The 16,333-nt window shown below is 42.4% G+C and overlaps 1 protein-coding gene across 1 annotated transcript; it reads left to right on the plus strand.

Moving 5' to 3' along the window:
- Positions 1–334: 334 nt before the first annotated feature.
- Positions 335–15,978, plus strand: LOC113514589 (putative pre-mRNA-splicing factor ATP-dependent RNA helicase PRP1). The gene is made up of 13 exons (XM_052894818.1): positions 335–482; positions 2,312–2,439; positions 3,387–3,668; positions 4,456–5,011; positions 5,566–5,704; positions 7,207–7,382; positions 8,317–8,453; positions 9,024–9,161; positions 9,861–9,983; positions 10,799–10,898; positions 12,052–12,142; positions 12,610–12,772; positions 13,279–15,978. Exons 1-13 carry the CDS (start codon positions 433–435, stop codon positions 13,404–13,406), a joined length of 2,211 nt encoding a protein of 736 aa, XP_052750778.1. The 5' UTR covers positions 335–432; the 3' UTR covers positions 13,407–15,978.
- The last annotated feature ends 355 nt before the right edge of the window (positions 15,979–16,333 follow it).

The raw sequence follows: 16,333 nt of genomic DNA on the forward strand, positions 1-16,333 counted from the left end.
TATCCTTAAAAGAAATAATAGAAATGAAATAAACAAACAAGTATGTAAAAAATAAGAATTTCACTCATTGTCATTGTATAAATAGCAGTGAATAAAGAGTACACTAAGTTTCAGATTGTACATTTGAACATCAATTATTATTGGAATCCAGCGCTAGGTTAAACCATACCGATTATAATTTTTTGTGTGCTTGTTTAGTTTTTATAAACTATTCAATAAAGGATATCTAATTTAGATATTTTTCAACAATACAACGGATATTTATTAATTTTGACCGTCGACGGAGTTCCAGTATTGACAAACTAGCCATAAACAATTAAACATATTTTTTTTATTAGTTTTTCGATCGCCATTTTCTTAGTGGCGTAGGTATCGTCCAAAATTGATTTAGATTTTTCTTGTTAAATTTTTTGATTCAGTGTTGAATGAGTTATGTCTAAACGACGTATAGAAATGATGGATCCCTTTATCAAGAAAAAAAGGTCAGAAAAACTTACTATTAATCGTATTTGCCAATCAATAACCATGCGTTTTTTAGCCTTTGTTTGTAGCTAATTTTGGCCTAAATTCGTTTTGATATTCTATTTATTTACATCTATTAACATATTTTTATTCTCCTCTTATTTAGTTTCATAGATTTATCATAAAATAATTTTTTTTTTATAATGTTTACTTAGACCGGTCGATGTGTTAAACAAGTTTAAACCGTAAGCACTAGATATGTTATTTAAATTTATTAATAGCACGTGGGAATTAGATATAAAATAGTTATTATTACTCATAAAAATATCTACCTAAGTAATTTTTTTTTAATGTTTATTAACAGTCACCGATCGGAATGTGCTGAACTGTCAAACTTATAGACTTACTTCTTAGTCTTGTTTTACCAATATTTTTTTCAATATTTTAGTCCATAATCCAACACACTAAAATAGTCCATAGCTTATGAGCCATAGATACAAGACAGGTGCTATATTTTTTAAATGTAAAATGTAAAAAAATTTACTTAGTTTTTTGCCTGTTACTTTATATGCATGATATCAGAAGTAGGAAATCTATTAAATTAGACTTTTTCTAATTGGTGTATCAAAATAAATAAAATACACAAGATTTTAAGTTACAACTTCAGAAACACAACTGTGAAAACTGCACCCAATTTGATGCATTTTTTTTTTATTGGATGAAAATGGAATGGTAACCCCGCCTGCGCTAACGGGATATGCTGGCGGAGCACCAGTGAAGGGTGATCAATGAGAATGAAAACAGGCCAGTTAGCCCATCATGATGAATTCATCTGGAATTAATCATGATAGTTTCCAGGGGGAACCACGAGGAGGTCGACCTGGTTAGGTATATTGCTAGCAATGGGATTCTTAGTCTCCATTACTAACAATCCCTTTGCCCCCCCATTTTGATGCATTAGTTTTTGTGTAATATTACAACAAATATACAAACAGACAAAAAGTTCTAAAAATTATTGTTTACAGCCTACATTGATCTTATTAAAATACCTCATGTCCATTTCTCTTAAATATATTCTGTGTCCAAATATTGCTCAGTTACAATTTTATTGGTAAAATCTCATATAGCAGTTTTATCATTTAATTTCTTACAATCCATTCAATTGCTTTGCAAAAAAAGTATAAGTAGGTATATACCTACCCTTTTTTTCTGTGTAAGGTACAGGGAAAAAAAAGGTTTTCTTACTTACGGGAAAAAATGGCTTCTCTTGAGCGAATCAATGTGTAAAATCTATTTTCTAAGTTAAATTATAACTTACCAGTGTACCAAATTTCATTCAAATTTGTTCAGTTAGTTGAAAGTTAGTGTTAAGAGAGGGACTGATCGAATAAATTCAATACAAATAAATTAAATGTTTCGTAGTATTTCACAATAAAATACTAAAAAAACAACAATGTAATATTCATATTAAAGTTACGCCACAAGTATACCAAACTACATACGAGCAAGCGCTATTGGCGGGGGAAACTTACGTACCATGCGTCATGTAGATTGTGTGGCGTCAAAACTAAGAATCGTTAATTTTATGGCTGTGGTGCATTTCCAGTGGGAAAATGATGTGCCATTCGTTGAATCGGCTGTTTTTGTTTTAGCCAACCTTACAATAAAGAGGTGTTATAAAGAGTTAATAAATAAATAATTAAAACAATTTCTTAGTGTACCAAATTTCATTCGCAAAATTTTGTATAAAAGCGTGACGCGTGTGCAACCAACCTCAAAATTCACCATAAAATTTTTGCTTTTACAACTATAGTAGATTATACCGAATTGCTCTCTCGTCAATCCCCAGGGAGGAAAAAGCTGCTGCGGCGGCGAAGTCGGGTAGCAGCGGGGAGTCGTCCACGGACACTGTGGCCACCATCGGCACCAGCATGCCGCCCACCGCCACCAGCACGCCAGGAGTCAACCCCTTCACTGGTGAGTATTTAGCTCATACTTCCTTATTTCAACTTAAATCTCTTTTAAATACTGTCTTATCATTTTCAAATTAACAAAGTCCAGCATTGAATAGGCCACCCCAGCCTTTCTCCTGGGTGTCCTAAGAGCTGACTAAGGGAAAGTAAGGGATAGACAGCAGTGTCCCTTTTGAAACATTTCTAAAGCCTAACTACAGTTGCCACTTTGCCTGCCAAGCGTAGCAACTACTGGTAAAATTCCCCAAAGGGGGCTTATGTTCAGCAGTGGACAGTTAAAGGCTGATGTGATGATGATGATGATGATGCCCAATTTATATGCCAGAATAATGTTTACTGGGTCCACAATTTATTTTTTATTATTGAAAGAGTTGATTACAATCTCACCTGTTCAAAAGCAATGATGTGGTCTAAGATGGGGCTCACGGGCCCACAATTAGCCTATACATATTTGCCTTAAATTAATGTAGATTATATTTAGTTAGAAAAACATAAACAGGAAGTTCCACTCCTTGGCTGTGTGCATAATGGAGAAAGACGCAAACCGCTTTGCGCATATAAATAGTATTTTTTTTAATGTAACTTAGAATGGCAAACAAGCTTACGACCCACTTGATGGAAAGTGGTAATCGTCGCCTAGACATGTAAAGTACTATGGACATAACAGAATATACTGTTTTGCCCGTGATACTCCCCACGCGTTGTCATTCTTGAGGACACTGGTGTTATTTCTTTGTACCCTGTAAATTTACTGCCATATTCCACCCTTCAAACTGATGCAAACACAACTGCTTCATGCCAGAAACATGAATGGAACAAAGGTGCCCAAGCAAACGACTTTATTCAAAGTCTCCCTCTGGTAAAATAAATAAGGTAAATGTTCTTGAAATTAGCAATTAGTATTAATTAGTTAGTAACTAGTTATTATGTTAAAAAAAAAAATTTCCACAGGTCTGCCACACTCGCAGCGCTACCACGAGTTGCTGAGGCGGCGCCTGGGCCTCCCCGTATGGGAGTACAAGAACGACTTCATGCGGCTCCTAAACACGCACCAGTGCGTGGTGCTGGTCGGCGAGACGGGCTCCGGCAAGACCACACAGATACCGCAGTGGTCGGTGGAGTTCGCGGCCGTCACCGCTGGCAAGTCCAAGGGCGTGGCCTGCACGCAGCCGAGGAGGGTCGCGGCCATGTCTGTCGCACAGAGGGTGGCTGAGGAAATGGACGTCGCTTTAGGTTAGCATCTACATACACACCTATCTGTCACGTCTGTCTCCCATTATGCTAGGCAGAAACAATGGAACGCCAAATGCTTCGATTCAAACAAACCTCTTTCGCTTCCTCCACATTCATCAATCTTTTCATACACGCTCGCCGGTTACGGGTACTTTTAATTTGGCCCTTCTTCAGCACGTCTCCTATTTGGTGGACACAGGTCCATCTAGGTATCTACATATTAGCTCTTTTTACTCTTTTACCGTGTTTTTTTTTTTTAATGGATGATAATGGACTGGTAGCCCCGCTCGTGCTAACGATATACGCTAACAGGGCACCAGGAAAAGATTTCTTTGCCTTTTTATCCTCACCTATTGTGAGGATGAAAAGGCAAGTCAGTTAGTGCATCGCGATAAATACACCTGGAATTCAGTACGATGGTTTCCAGGACCACATGGAGGTCGACCTGACGAGGTATGTTGCTAGCAATGGGACTGGCAGTCTGTATTACTAACAAGCCCCCTTTCGGGTCTTTTGCCGTTTGGTCCCGGCAGGCTTCTTTTCCCGTGGGTGTTGTAAGAGGCGACTAAGTCCCAGATTAAGTTAAAATAATCCATCTAGTAGTAGTAAGTCCATCTTAAAACTGTAGCCAAACTGTAGTTGCCAACCTGCCTGCTAAATGTAATAACTATTGTAAACCCCCCCCCCCCCCTCCTATGGGAGAAGCCATGTTCAGCAATAAACAATTAACTGCTAACACATACATACATAAACAAGAAATTACTCATCTTAAAACTCCTCTTTCCAGGACAACAAGTGGGCTACAGCATCCGTTTCGAAGACTGCTCCGGTCCGCAGACTGTCCTGAAATACATGACAGACGGTATGTTACTCCGCGAGGCCATGTCCGACCCCATGCTGGAACAGTACCGAGTGATACTCCTCGACGAAGCCCACGAGAGGACGCTGGCCACAGACATCCTGATGGGGGTGCTGAAGGAAGTGATAAAACAGCGATCAGATCTCAAACTGGTGATCATGTCGGCCACATTAGATGCTGGCAAGTTCCAACAGTACTTTGATAATGCACCGCTGATGAATGTACCAGGCCGTACCCACCCTGTTGAGATTTTCTACACCCCGCAACCGGAGAGGGACTATTTAGAAGCAGCAATCAGGACCGTGATACAAATACACATATGCGAAGAGATTGCTGGCGATATACTGCTGTTCCTGACGGGCCAGGAGGAGATAGAAGATGCGTGTAAAAGGATAAAAAGGGAGATAGACAATTTGGGACCAGATGCTGGAGAGTTGAAGTGTATACCGCTGTATTCTACGTTACCACCGAATCTGCAACAGAGGTAAGTTGGGATATTTAAAACTAGTTGTTCAGTCCGGCCTCGCATGGGAAGACAAGAATTTCAAATAAATAATATTTGGCCTATGTAACTCGCTGGTAAAATTTTAGAATTTTTTTTTATGGGTAAAAATTGTATGGTAACCCCGCCTGCGCTAATGGGATACGCTGGCGGAGCACCAGTGAAGGGTGATAGATGAGAATGAAAACAGGCCAGTTTGCACATCATGATGAATTCATCAGGAATTAACCATGATAGTTTCCAGGGAGAACCACGAGGGGGTCGACCTGGTTGAGTATATTGCTAGCAATGGGATTCTCAGTCTCCATTACTAACGATCCCTTTCCCCCTAATAATTATCGAGGGGTAGACAGCAGTATCCTTCTTAAAACATCACCAAAGCCAGCTAGATGCTGTTACTAACCTGTCTGCCAAGCGTGGCAACTACAGGCAAAACTCCCTTTATGGACAAGGCTTATGTCCAGCAGTGGACAGTTACCAGCTGGTACGATGATCACTAAAACAATTATGCGAATCACGAATAACTATGTTTCCAGAATCTTCGAGGCGGCGCCGCCGAACAAAGCCAACGGCGCCATAGGTCGCAAAGTGGTCGTGTCCACGAACATTGCGGAGACGTCGCTTACCATAGATGGCGTTGTGTTCGTCATAGACCCGGGCTTCGCTAAACAGAAGGTATGTCTACCTTCTATACATACAAATATGGTACATCGTTTATACAATTCAAGTTTTTGAAAAAAGCAACCACTGAGTTTTTCACCAGTCTTTCTTGGCTGAGTCTTTGCATCCCAAACTGAGGGATAGAATAATAATAGTAAATCATTATTTTCACTCTTTGTTGCAATATAGTGTGAAGTCCAACTCATTCGTGTTTCAACCGTGAAGCAGTTGTGTTTGCATGGCTGTGTTTCGGTTTGAACGGTGGGATATGGCGTGAATTTACAGGGTACAGAGGAATAACACCTGAGTCCTCAGGAATGGCAACGCATGGGGTGTATCATGGGCGAAACAGTATACTCTGTTATGTCCACAGTACTGCTCATGTCTATAGGCGACAGTTACCACTATCCATCAGGTGGGCCGTCAGCTTGTTTGCCATTCTAAGTTGTATAAAAAAAAAAGTCCCTAACTCCCAAGGTGGGTATGAAAAAACCTGTGTTTCTGGAGTATTAAATTTTTAGTGAAACAAATGATATGAAACACAGAAATAAAAAATACAAGAACAAAAATTACAAAGGGGCCCATTATTTTATAGAAATAATAGTTTATGGATTCAGTGAAAAAATTATTATTGTTCATTATTCGTTATTGAACTTAAAAAATAAAATTGTGGTTTTGATTTCCGCGCATTGTTTGAGAAACGTACTATACAAGCCTTGGCCACAACTAGGCATTGATGGACTCACGTATGTGTGCCTCGGCTTCGACTTCGCCCACATTTGCACGTTCGTCCATCAATGCCTCAGTTGCTGGCCGCTGCGGTAGTGAATTGATCTGTATGCGACTTTTGAAAGTAAGATGTTTAGATTTTTCAACCAGCTGCAAAGAGAAAGGCGTTCTAAGTTTGGTTGTATGATTTTTTTTAACGTTTGTTACCTCATAATTCCGTTAATCGTAAACTGACTTGGGAAGTTATTTTTTTTTATCTCAAAAATTATAAATTGGTCCCATAGGAGTTTTCCATCAAAATCCGTTCAGTTTTTAACACTAAACCTACCAAGTGGGTTAAAATGGCCGTTTTTGAACGGTTTCAGAATTTTAATGTACAACGTTAATGTATCACCATGTAGCTTATTGACGTTTCCTATAATATGACATACAAGCCATTTTTCAATATTTACAACCTGTTATATTTAAATAAAACTTATTCACTTGCAAATATATATTTATTGACTTCAAAGAGCGGGAACAGAGGTGGGAAACCAACGGAAAAATTCCCGACTAATGTCATCTGTCAATTGGGATGCGTCCTTTTTGTACATATTTAAACTAGGCACGTTCATCCTACACAACTTACTATTATTTACTTGTTCACTATTCAATTGGCTAAAATCTCTTCCTATATTGAGATACATACTATATTTTAAAGCGGTCATTTGACCGCTCGTGGTAGGATCAGGTATATATGCAATGTACGGAGGCAGTGGACAGGTATGTAACGTTGTGTATCCGCGCAGGTGTACAACCCGCGCATCCGCGTGGAGTCGCTGCTGGTGTCGCCCATCAGCAAGGCGTCGGCGCAGCAGCGAGCCGGCCGCGCCGGCCGCACGCGCCCCGGCAAGTGCTTCCGCCTCTACACGGAGAAGGCCTACAGGAACGAGATGCAGGACAACACCTACCCGGAGATACTCAGGTGACCGCCGCCTGCTATACCACAATTTTTAAGACACAACCTTGCGCGTTCTCCGCTAAGGAAACCCCATTTGCTGTGGCTCCACAGTTCCAAGGCACGTCTCTTAACATCTCTAAAAGCATTGGGATCCTTGGTGTCGACATCTCTAGTGACGTACAGTTCCGTGGCCACCTCGAAGATAAGGTGAAGCTGGCATCCAAAAAACTCGGTGTGCTCAATAGAGCGAAGCATTACTTCACGCCGGATCAGCAGCAGCAGATTAATTCTGTACAAATCGCAAATCCGGCCCCACATGGAGTATTGCTGTCACTTATGGGCCGGTGCACCTAAATACCAGCTTGAACCTTTCGACTCGTTGCAACGACGAGCTATAAGAATTGTCGATGATCCCAGGCTCACAAGCGGTATCGAACCCTTAAGTCTTAGGAGAGATTTTGCTTCACTCTGCGTATTCTACCGCCTGTACAATGGATTGTGCTCAGAGGAATTGTTCAATATGATGCCCACGGCCACTTTCTACCATCGTACGGCTCGCCATCGACAGGGAGTTCATCCTCATGTCCTACAGCCTCAATGGTCGCGTACTGCGCGGTTTCAGAGATGTTTCCTCCTACGAATACTCAGGTTGTGGAATGAGCTCCCTGCCGAGGTTTTCCCAAGAGACTACAGCATGGGGTTCTTCAAAAGGGGGGTAAAGAGGTTTCTTCAGGGTCGGCAACGCACGCGGATTACCTCTGGTATTGCAGGTGTTCATAGGCTACGGTAACCACTTACCATCAGGTGGGCCGTATACTTGTTTGCCACCTCAGTGGTATAAAAAAAAAATACCACTAATGTTGCAAACCACCGTCCACGAACCCGGGACCGGCCGCCCCGCCGCCCCGCCGCCCGCCCGTTGCAACATATCTAATGCCGGACCGCATTGCCGTTGCAGATCAAACTTAGGATCTGTAGTTTTGCAGTTGAAAAAGCTGGGTATCGACGACTTGGTGCATTTCGACTTCATGGACCCGCCGGCGCCCGAGACCCTGATGCGGGCGCTCGAGCTGCTAAACTACCTGGCCGCGCTAGGTGAGTCGCGCCGCCATCACCGTCTTCACCATCATCATTATGTCATATCAGCCTTTAACTGTCCACTTCTGGACATAGCCTACCCTTGGGAAGTTTAGCCAGTAGTTGCCACGCATGGCAGGCGGATTGGTAGCAGTCAGGCTTTAGAGATGTGTTAAGACGGACGCTGCTGCCCATCCCTCGATTTTGATTAAAAATCTAATCTACTGAACCGATTTTGATAATATTTCTAGTGGACCGAACAGTAAGTTTCTTTCGTTACATGAGAATGGTCGAAACACAAAAAATCTAACTGCAGTTGTGACAAAACCCGGTTGTTTCGATTGAAAAACTTAACTACTGAGTCGGTTTTGATAAAGTTTCTACAGGACCGACCTGTAAGTATATCTTTTTAGATAAAAAAATGAATTTTCCAAAACGTCAGTTGTGACGAAGCCACACTTCATTTGGCAAGTGTAAATGCTGTTAAGTGATAAATTACTTAAGCACAGAGTTGTCAGAAAGTGTTTACTATTAATGCATTAATTTGTTATTTCTATATGTTGCATGCATGTTGCACGCATGTTGCAGACGACGACGGCAACCTGACCGACCTGGGCGCGGTGATGGCGGAGTTCCCGCTGGATCCGCAGCTCGCCAAGATGCTCATCGCCAGCTGCAACCACAACTGCTCCAACGAGATCCTCTCCATCACCGCCATGCTCTCAGGTCGGTACGGGGTGAAGGTTGAATGGTGCATCCGACTGTGCTAATGGTATAATGTTGACGGGGTACCAGCATAGTATTTTTTTTAATGGATGATAATGGAATGGTAACCCCGCCTGCGCTGCGCTGTCAGTGTACGCTAGCAGGCACCAGGGAGGCATGATAGGTGAGGATTAAAGCAGACTAGTAGATACATCATAATGAATACATTAAAAATAAACCACGATGATGTCCAGGGGGGATCGCTTGCAAGTCGACCTGGTATATTGCTTAGCAATGAGGCCTCAATCTATGCCGTGTGGTCCTAGCATAGAATAGGCCACCCCCTTCCTTTCCCGTGGGTGTCGTAAGAGGCAGCTAAAAGTATCTAGAGGTAGAGGGATGGGCAGGAGCATCTGTTTTTAAACACTACTAAAGCCTAATTATGGTTGCCAACTCGCCTGTCAAGTGTGACAATTACTGGCAAAACACACATAGAATGGACCACCCCTTCCTTTCCTATGGCTATCGTTAGAGGCGACTAAGGGAGCTCAATGGTCGAGACATGGGCAGTAGCGTCCCTCTTAAAACATTACCAAAATCCAACTGCGGCTGCTAAACCCCCCAATAAGAGGAAGCGTATGTTGAGCAATGAACTCAGACCTCCATTACCTACAATCCCTCTCCCCGTGATATTCATAACGAGCCAATTCCCTTGTGCAGTGCCGCAGTGCTTCGTGCGGCCGAACGAGGCCCGCAAGGCCGCGGACGAGGCCAAGATGCGGTTCGCGCACATCGACGGCGACCACCTCACGCTGCTCAACGTCTACCACGCCTTCAAACAGAGTTAGTTCACCCGCCTACTAGTTTTCTTCTATACTTATAAAAGAGGGTCGTGTGGTCCCGGCATAGAATGGGCCATCCCGTGGGTGTCTTAAAAGGCGACTACGGGAACTTAAAGTGATTGGTCACTAAACAAAATTGCACACGTAATACTAGATGGCGCTAGTATCGAGACTTGTAGTTCTTGTTGATTATTTTACAATTAAAGGTAAATTTGAGGCAAAATTTCTAAATTGGCGAGTAGTTTTATTTATTTTTAACCGATGTACTGATCATTTATTATAATTTTTGTCTTTATACTCTTGTATTGTACAACTTTGTAAAAAACACACACACACACACACTAGCAAGAGACATTGCGATTGTGTGCATTATAATTCGTCCAATAAAAGATCGGGTATCATCTGTCACTGCACATTCATACATAAGAATAAGAACAAGTTTCGATTGCAGCGCCATCTACTTTTTTTTTATACCACTGAGATGGCAAACAAGTATACGGCCCACCTGATGGTAAGTAGTTACCGTAACCTATGAACACCTACAATACCAGAGGTATTACGCGTGCATTGCCGATCCTGAAGAAACCTCTTTACTTGTTTCGTATAGTAAACAGCCACCACAGTGGTCGAGGGATGGGCAGCAGCGTCCCTCTTGAAACATCACCAAAACCAAACTGCGGTCACCAACTCGCCTGCCAACTGTAACAACTACTGGCAAATCCCCCTCTATGGGGCAGGCTTATGTCCAGCAGTAGACAGGTAGCAGCTGGCATCACTCGCAGCAGTTGTCATTCAGCACGTGCGTGTTGTTTGCAGACATGGAGGACCCGCACTGGTGCTACGACAACTTCATCAACTACAGGTCGCTCAAGTCCGGCGACAACGTCAGGCAGCAGCTCAGCCGGATCATGGACAGGTGGGTGGCGGCGGGACAGGTGGTCGGGTAGCCCGCGCTGTCGGGGCACCAGCGATACATGCATAGATATATAATTAATTTACATTACTTGCAGCCCACAAATAACAACAAAGGAAACAAAAAATGTGCATTCTGTCGTAGTAATAATTGAATTTACTGGGTACAGAGGAATAACATCTGAGTCCTCAGGAATGGCAACGCATGGGTGGTATCATGGACGAAACAGTATACTCTGTTATGTCCATGGTACTGCTCATGTCTCTATAGACACCGACTAATATAAAATGTTAAGGGCGCGGAGTAAGTAAAACCGTGTCGCTGTAGTCGCGACAGTGGATTAATGTTAGCATTTTTTTTTTATGGGTGATAATGGAATGGTAACTCCACCCGCGTTATCGGTATACACCGGCGGGTCACCAGTGAGAGATGATAAGTGAGAATGAAGCAGGCCAGTTAGCCCATCGTGACGAATTCAACAAGAATTGTTCACGATGGTTTCCAGGGGGAACCACGTGGAGGTCAACCTGATAGGGCATATTGCTAGCAATGGGGCTGTCAAAATCCATTGCTAATAACCCCCCTAATGTTAGCATTCTAAGGTCGCAAATACGGCGACAACAGAGCGCAAAGGGTAAATTTCCTGTTAAAAGCCATCCGATAAAAAGTAAACGTTAGTTTAAAAAATGAAATCACTATTTGTTTTTCTCGTGGAACACAGTTATAACTATCTATTGTGAAATGCGGTGATGATGATGACGAGTCCGGACCTCTGTAACTCCGCTATATTGTACAACGCGCGCTGTGAACATGGATAGATAGATACTCTCTATTGTTCCCTCCATAAGATTACAATAGTAAACTTATTATAGATACAAACAATTACAAGAAATGATCACAGTGAGACAACAATGGGCGGCCTTATCGCTGAGAGCGATCTCTTGCAGCCAACCTTTGGATGGAGAGGAGTAATTATAAACAGTTTGGTGGGAGGCACGATGAAAAATTTTGTTAGTTCTAGATATGGGAGATGTGATACATATAATAATATAAAAATTATCCCTACTCATTATATATATATATATATATATATATATATATATATATATATATACATGGATGTACATGTCTTAAAGGAATTCCTTTTATTGTACAGGTTTAATTTAAAACGGACGAGTACGGAGTTCACCAGCAAAGACTATTATATTAATATAAGGAAAGCGCTCGTCAACGGATTCTTTATGCAGGTAATTCATTTATTTTTATTAGAAATTATTCTTACACACCAGAGGGAGACTCTGTACAAAAGTCGTTTGCTTGGGCACCTCTGTCCCTATCGGGTTTCAACCGTGAAGCAGCTGTGTTTGCATGGCTGTGTTTCGGTTTGGAGGGTGGGATATGGCAGTGAATTTACTGGGTACACAGGAATAACATCTGAGTCCTCAGGAATGGCAATGCTTGAGGGGTATCATGGGCGAAACAGTATACTCTGTTATGTCCATGGTACTGCTCATGTCTACAGGCGACGATTACCACTTTCCATCAGACGGGCCGTCAGCTTGTTCGCCATTCTAACTCGCATATAAATAAAACAAAGATGTTTTAATTATGTTTAAAAAAGCTAAAGTCATGTAGCATGCTAATTCAATGCAGATACTAGCATTCCCTTTGCCCCATTTTATATTTGATCAGTAAAGATATATTGTGGTGGCAGGTGGCGCACCTGGAGCGGACCGGCTACTACCTGACGGTGAAGGACAACCAGGTGGTGCAGCTGCACCCGTCCACCTGCCTGGACCACAAGCCCGACTGGGTCATATACAACGAGTTCGTGCTCACCACCAAGAACTACATACGCACCGTCACCGATATCAAACGTGAGTGCGCACGCGCCGCGCCGCGGCTGCTTCGTTTATTTATTAACAATTTGTTTGTTTTATATATTTATTAACGACTTTGTCCGCGTGCTATTTCTTACTCCTGTTTAGCATGTACCGACGTATGCACCTACCTATTCATTATGTCCGGGAACACTGGACCAAAATTAACAAGTGACGTGTCGTCCTCACTCCTTGTCTCAGGTCAAAGTGATTTTACTTAAGTAGCTTGTGTACTAAGCCGTATAAGTTACTATAGTTGTTCAACTATCCCACGGGAGTTCTTTAATTTTCCGTGATGGTCCAACAGTTTCAGAGATTAGCTCGTACAAACAGACAGAGAAACGAAAAATTTGAATTCACCGTTTCAGTTGTTACCAACCTGTAACTTACACCTTGTATATTGATTAACGCAGGCGAAGCCGCGCGGTATAGCTAGTTTACAATATCAGTATGTTAAAATACATAATTGGATTGGTTTCCATACTCGTTCCGTTTGATTTCAGCTGAGTGGTTGCTAAAAATAGCGCCACAGTACTACGAGCTGAACAACTTCCCGCAGTGCGAGGCGCGGAGACAGCTGGAGCTGCTGCAGGCGAGGCTCGACTCCAAGGTGTACCAGGAGGGCTTCTAGAGCCCTCGCGAGCAGCGTGACCGCCACGGTCAGGGGATAAAGTGGACAATCACGTGATACACACGGAACACAGACGTGGACGCGGATAGATGGCGCATACGCGCCTCGCGCGACGACTTTTAGTTTCTGTAAAGGACTTAAATAATTAGGAACGTTCATAAAAAAAAATGTGGTGATTTCTGAACGTAGCACATATAGCAATAGATTGGTAATAATTATTAACAAAAGAAGCTACAGTAGAATCTCGATTTACCGAATCAAATAATACTAAAAGTATTTTGCATAATCGAAAATCCGGATAATCGATTCGAAAGCCAAATCGAACAATATATAATAATTAATTTTTTTTTATACCACTGAGGTGGCAAACAAGTATACGGCCCACCTGATGGTAAGTGGTTACCGTAGCCTATGAACGCCTACAATACCAGAGGTATTACGCGCGCGTTGCCGACCCTGAAGAAACCTCTTTACCCCCCTTTTGAAGAACCCCATGCTGTAGTCTCTTGGGAAAACCTCGACAGGGAGCTCATTCTACAACCTGAGTGTTTGTGAGAGGAAATATCTCTGAAACCGCGAAGTACGCGACCATTGAGGCTGTAGGACATGAGGATGAACTCCCTGTCGATGGCGAGCCGTACGATGGTAGACAGTGGCTGGTAAATTTTAATATATTTTTCTTTTATTATGTAAAGGGTTTTACATATGTCGTTTAGACGATACGATATTAAAAAAAAAATTACGAGCTATAAAGATAACGGACTACATAACACCTATTCACTCAATTAATACATAATACTATTTCTAAATCGATTATTAGACACGAAGAATAAGTCCGGATAATCGAATATCCGGATAATCGAGATTGTACTGTGTATTCCTTCCTGGCCCTATAGACAAGTGGCAAGCGAATTCGTCGATGGAATCGACTTCGCTGGCGAGTCCGTGAGACAGAATGAGATAGCAACGCCGGGTGACTCATTCCAACTCCGGACGAGTCCGAACTCTTTTTTTTTTTTTTTTTTTTTTATAGAACTTAGAATGGCAAACAAGCTGACGGCCCACCTGATGGAAAGTGGTAACCGTCGCCTATAGACATGAGCAGTACCATGGACATAACAGAGTATACTGTTTCGCCCATGATACCCCCCATGCGTTGCCATTCCTGAGGACTCAGGTGTTATTCCTCTGTACCCAGTAAATTCACGCCATATCCCACCCTTCAAACCGAAACACAGCCATGCAAACACAACTGCTTCACGGTTGAAACACGAATGGGACAGAGGTACCCAAGCAATCGACTTTTGTACATAGTCTCCCTCTGGTCAACTCGCTAGCGATGTCGATTCCATCATCGAATTCGCTTGCCACTTCGTCTAGAGGCCCTGTTTGTGTCTTAATCATAGGTTGAACTAGTAAATTTTAGAATTTGTCAAATTGAGTTGGTAAATGTGAGGACTTTATAAAAAGAGACCGTTTGTCGGACTTCCACCAAGTCTGACCAACCTGTCGTTGTACTTTTTTTTTTTTGATGCGTGAAAATGGTATAGTAACCCCGCCTGCGCTAACGGGATACGTTGGCGGAGCACCAGTGAAGGGTGATAGATGAGAATGAAAACAGGCCAGTTAGCACATCATGATGAATTCATCAGGAATTAACCATGATAGTTTCCGGGGGGAACCGCGGGGAGGTCGACCTGGTTGGGTATATTGCTAGCAAGTGGGATTCTCAGTCTCCATTACTAACAATCCCTTTCCCCCCAAACCTGTCGCTATACTGAATTATAGCAAATTTAAAATTTTCTAGTACAACAGTCTGTTAATGGTGAAACTCCAAATTTATTGTTAAATTCCGTAAGTACAGAACTATTTCCGAACCGATACGACATCGTAACCTTCAACAAAAGAGCATATTCCTTTTTAAAAGGCCGCCGCAGTACAACTGCGATGACTCTAGTGTTGCGGGTGACCATGGGCGGCGGTGGTAACTTACTATCAGGCGAGCCGCATGCTCGTTTGCCTACTGTTATAAAAAAAAAACTGATATAACTCGTGTGTAACAGAGTTTACTATCAGGAAGCAGTTTTAACTGGACACGCGAAATAAAATTTACTCCTGTCCATCCAAAGGTTGGCTGCAAGAGATCACTCTTAGCGATAAGGCCGCCCATTGTTGTCTCACTGTGATCATTTCTTGTAATTGTTTGTATCTATAATAAGTTTACTATTGTAACCTTATGGAGGAAACAATAGAGAGTATCTGTGTAACTATCTGCCCACTCGCGCCATCTATATATCTATCTATGTGCCCACTCGCGCCATCTATACACGTCTAGTCTGTGGTTCAGAGGTCGCTGTGCAAAGTATCCGATAGAATGACTTATATCGCGTTCGAGCGCTAAGTGGTGATGTTAGTGACATTTTTTTTATTGGTGGCTAGCGGCAGGCGCCGCCGCGGGCGAGACATTGTATGCGCACTGTTCTTCGCGAAGAATGAACCGCAAGATTGAAGTTTTCGGTGTTTAATATGTTATTAAGTACTAGAAAAAAAATACACTATTTCTTCTGTAAAACTGTGTATTTATTTATGTTTAGTTTTATAGCCGGCGCGCATAGTAAGACAACGGTAGGTGCCTATCGCTCCCCGCATACTTCTCCGGCCGCGCCTCGACGCTGCGAGCGCAGGGTACGAGGGTAGCGAGTAGTCGCCACTGACCACCGTGTCGTACGCACGCGTGTCGAGGCCGCGAGCGAGACCGCCGTAACGATATACCTAACCTATAGTTTGTTTTTTAATGAATGGTACAGCTGCTCTATGGTTTGCAAGATAGACTTAACAGGTGTATCGCTAGCGATGGAGTTACCACTCCTCATTGACAATTCCCTATTCAACCAGTTTGTTTTTTTTTTTTTTTTTTACTAGATAAT

This window comes from Galleria mellonella, unplaced genomic scaffold (genome assembly GCF_026898425.1).
Source record: "Galleria mellonella isolate WM207_F2 unplaced genomic scaffold, CSIRO_AGI_GalMel_v1 utg232, whole genome shotgun sequence".
In the NCBI taxonomy this organism is placed as follows: Eukaryota; Metazoa; Arthropoda; class Insecta; order Lepidoptera; family Pyralidae; genus Galleria; species Galleria mellonella.

Coding starts and splice junctions, on each gene's coding strand:
- LOC113514589 (XM_052894818.1), top strand. CDS start 433: ATGTCTAAACGACGTATAGAAATGATGGATCCCTTTATCAAGAAAAAA. Junction 3,669..4,455: donor GGAAATGGACGTCGCTTTAG/GTTAGCATCTAC, acceptor TCCTCTTTCCAG/GACAACAAGTGGGCTACAGC. Junction 9,162..9,860: donor CATCACCGCCATGCTCTCAG/GTCGGTACGGGG, acceptor TCCCTTGTGCAG/TGCCGCAGTGCTTCGTGCGG.